Source organism: Aplysia californica, unplaced genomic scaffold (genome assembly GCF_000002075.1).
Source record: "Aplysia californica isolate F4 #8 unplaced genomic scaffold, AplCal3.0 scaffold00030, whole genome shotgun sequence".
Lineage (NCBI taxonomy): Eukaryota > Metazoa > Mollusca > Gastropoda > Aplysiida > Aplysiidae > Aplysia > Aplysia californica.
This window is the reverse complement of record NW_004797300.1, coordinates 1,884,866-1,888,963: the sequence shown is the minus strand read 5'-3', so window position 1 is coordinate 1,888,963 and position 4,098 is coordinate 1,884,866. Positions and strand designations below refer to the sequence as shown.

Here is a 4,098-nt window from a genome sequence, read left to right as displayed (position 1 = left end):
GCCAGGGAAACACGGAGAATGGGTACGCCACCATCAGAACGGTGCAGCTGACCAACAAAGTGGGCGGAGTGACCACAACCACCAACAGAGCCGGCGGAATGACCACCACCACCACCACCAACAGACCGTCCACAGCCCACGCCCACACACGCAGCAACAGCAATAACAGCAACAGCAACAGACGACCACAGTCGGGTACTCGGCGACCAGCGTCTGCCACGACCGCCGCGCGGAGGGAGGAAGAACCCTCTACGTCTGACGCTGGACGCAGACTGACCAGAGCTGCTGCTGACCGAAACTCGGACCGGTTGGGGAAAAATGGTGGTGGGAAAGTTGTCCGGAGTGACAGCGATCGAAGCACGAGCGATAGTTTCCGAAATAGCGTGCGGAGCGAGGATTACAGCAAGAACGAGGCCAGTTCTGACGGGGAGGAGAGGCTCCGGTCAGGAAGTAGGTCCCCGGGCCGGGCGGTCCAGCCATCCGACACGCACCTCAAGAACAGCAGCAACCCCGCCCTCAGGAAGTGGCTCAAGCAGAAGGACAAAGAGCACCGGAGGCAAAAAGCAGAGGAGAGGAAGAAAAAGAGGGAGGAGCGCACGCAGAAACAGATGCAGGAAAACAAGAAGCAAGAGCACCTGGAGAAGGCGGAGCAGAGAGTGAAAGAGTGGATGAGCAAGAAGAGGAGGGAGGCGTACAGACAGGCGAAGGAGGACAGGAGGAGGAGGAGGGCGGAGGCGGAGGAGGAAGAGAAGCGGAGACAGATGCAGCCGGATTATTCCAACATCTTCCGGGCGCGCAGCGCGGAGAGGCCAAAGACAGACGATGGGGAGCAGACGGGCGGTGCGTTGAGTGGTGGGGAGGGTAGCGTGGCTCCGGCCGAGCCGCCAAAGTCCAAGTTTGTGTACAAGCGCCCTGTGTCTGGGAGAGTGCGACTGATGAAGCTTCAGCAAGAGAGGAAAGAGGATGCGAGGAGGAGCGAGAAAGAGAAGAGGGAGACGGAGAAGAAGATGGAGGAGGAGAAGGCAAAGAAGATGAGGATGTCTTATGACCAGTGGCTTCTCCGGAAGCGGGAGGAGAACTACGCCAAGCGCCAGGAGAGCGCGCGCCAGAAGGCCATGGCGAGATCCGACCCGGAGTTGGAGAGAATCGTCCCGGAAGTGGCCCGCCGGAGAATTGACAACATCAAGAACGGGCGGAAGAGGGTCGACACGGGAATACGCAAAATCAATGACGAGGTCAACAAGTCTTTTGGAGGCGCGGACTACGGCGCGGATAAGTCGGACAATGAGGAAACTCAGACGACCAATTTTCTCGAGGTGTCGGGCGCGCAGAAATCGCTGAGACAGCGACCCAGCAGCGCAAAACACGCTCAGAACAACGGCTTGATGAACCCGATGATATCCAAGTCACCACGCAGGCCAAAGTCGGCCAACCCACGCGTGCAGGCTCTCAAGGAAGCGGACGGCGATGGGAAAAAGTCAGAGAAAAACGCTTTCCGATTGCCGTTCCCACCGGAGAAAGGCGTCCCGAGACATGTAGACAGCAGGCAGAAAAAGCTCTTCTCGGCCATACTCACAGAGGATTCGGGTTCCACGGCGAACGACGAGAGCGTGGAGATAGGTCAGGAGACCGACGTGTCTCAGGATACAAGCATGGCGGTTGAGGCCAGTGATGTCACAGCCGCCAAGTCGCGGGAATCAGAGGACGATAACGAGGTGCGAGATGAGCAGAAGGCGGAGAGAGACGGAAATCTGGGGGAGACTGGTGGTGAGAACCTGCAGGGAGAGTCTGGTGACAATACTGCAGATGATGGTGATGCTGCTGATGATGGTGATGACAATGGTGATGATGGCAATGAAAAAGCGGCCAAAGATGATCAGAATGAAGCTTTCTTTGTCACAGAGGGAAACCTCGAGGGTGCCGGAGGAGGGAATGACGGTGAGGGAGACAATAAAGAAACATCTGAAGACGTGAGTGCCGAAGAGCAAGTAGCGACCAGTGAGGAGACAGAGACGTCTGGTGAGGCAGAAACAGCACAACAGCTGGGGGAGGGTGCTGAAGCCACAGACGAAGGGAAGGAGGAAGGAGATAACGGCGGCATCTCCCAAGATCTAGGTGTAGGGGAAGAAGAAGTTCTTGAAAACAAGGGAGATAATATACCAAGCTCTGTGGAAGGAGAAGAGCAAATAGAGACGCCTTCACAACACAACGATGACGAAACAGCGGAGGACCGAGAAGAGAAAGCTGAAGGGGCCACAAGTGTGGAAGCCTCACAAGACGATAGAACAAATTTGTCTTTGAATCTTGACCAGGAGGAGGAGGAGGAGGTAGAGGAAGGAGAGATCCAGTTTGAGGAGGAAAATGAAGGAGGAGAACAGAAAGAAGGAATGGATGATGAGGCTTTCTTTGACGGAAAAAGATCCGAGTCCCGAGGTCCGTCCAAGCATGTGTCTTTCCAAGAGGAGACGGAAATCTACGAGCCGGTGGACCTCTCATTTGACAAAGGCGACGAAGATGAAGATGAAGATGAGGCAGAAGATGAAAGAGGAGACCACTTTGACACCCCGCGAGATGATGACGAGTTTTAGACAGAATCCACGACCTCTTTACTTCTGCTCAGTTAAATTGGCTCCAAGATAAAATTATAGCGAGCAGTCTGCTGTCGTAGATTAGACAATGGAAGTATTGGAAATGATAGACTTGGCTCTTTTTTGATTGAGTGGATGTTTTAGGGCACTATTGACTCCATTTTGGTCATGCAAGTGCCGAAATGTGAAGTGGCTTTGTAAGGATGAAGTGGACACATACTCTATCTGATCTGCAGCTGACCAAATGCAATCATGTTATGGCACATTTTGAACCATTATACACACATCAGAAATGGACGTTTGCTTATTTCATAGTACGAATATGAATACTGTTGTCTGCCTTTTCAAGTTTCAGTTAAAACAGAACGGAAGAAGCTGTGTATGAACAACGAGGGATGAGGCTATGCTTCCTTTTTTTGAGACCACCCCAAAACAGCGCGTCTTCAGTCTTTATTGGGTGACCAGAATGTTCGTTTCAGTGACGTAACCTAAAACAAATATTAAGGACCAATTCATGACCCTAATATGATGTGTGATGGATAAATATATTGTCGGCATTGACTCTTTGCTACTTCAGAATGACAAAGTTCTATCTACTCAGTACCTAGTTTTGAGAAATTTGACGTCGAAGTTTCTTAGTTTCACAACGTGTCAAGCTTTTTCAAATGCAATTCTTTGAATATCTCGATAACGACGCCGAATATTTAAAACGATTTTGATAGAACAGATTGGAACATTTGGTTTTTGACCCCGTGGTCTTAGTAACTCAAACTGGCCAAAAATGTCAGATAGAACTTGTCTAAGGTAGCGTTTTGGAGATGATGGGAGGCAGAAGGAACTACTTTCTACCCCCCCGGCACAGCTGTGCAATGTGATGTAGATGTAGCAACAGAAAGGAAACACCGAGGAGAAAGTGATTACTTATGCCCAGATGCAGGACTTCAGACTGGTGTACTTTGATAATTATTGCTGAACACTTTGCGGTCACCCAGCCAACAGTACAAAATACCCCATCTGGTCACCCAGCCAACAGTACAAAATACCCCATCTGGTCACCCAGCCAGGAGAGTGACTGCAACGGACTTCTCAGGCCTGGTGCAGAAGTGCGTTAGGTGACCGAAACGGAAAAATTGTCACCATCACATTACTGCGCTAAGTCGCTAAGTGACGGCGAAGTGTTAACAGTAACCGCCGACACATCTCTGCCTGATATTCATTTTCCCAGTATTACGTTGAAACTGACCTTCATATGACTGAGTCAGCAGTTTGGATAAAAGTTGTAGATATATCACTAGAATTACACAATTACGAAGAATGAAGGGATAAGATGTGTAATTATATCGTTCTTCTCAAATTTTGTGGCATAAGGGATGTTTTTGTTATAAGTTGACCTGTTGTTGAAGATTGCTCCATCTTGCTCATCCTTGCCTTCCTTGGGATGTGTGTGTGTGTGTGTGTGTGTGTTTGTGTGTGTGTCTGTGTGTCTGTGTGTGTGTGTGTGTGTGTGTGT

At 50.4% G+C, this 4,098-nt stretch overlaps 1 protein-coding gene across 2 annotated transcripts in view; it reads left to right on the top strand.

Annotated features, from left to right (window-relative positions):
- LOC101847174 (trichohyalin) overlaps nucleotides 1-3,233 on the top strand; it is a gene marked incomplete in the record, with an annotated part of 35,118 nt that extends 31,885 nt beyond the window's left edge. For both annotated transcript variants that reach the window (XM_013091258.2, XM_035973784.1), the window contains 1 exon segment: nucleotides 1-3,233. In XM_013091258.2, coding sequence (XP_012946712.1) covers nucleotides 1-2,588 — 2,588 coding nt within the window.
- Between the last annotated feature and the right edge of the window lie 865 nt (nucleotides 3,234-4,098).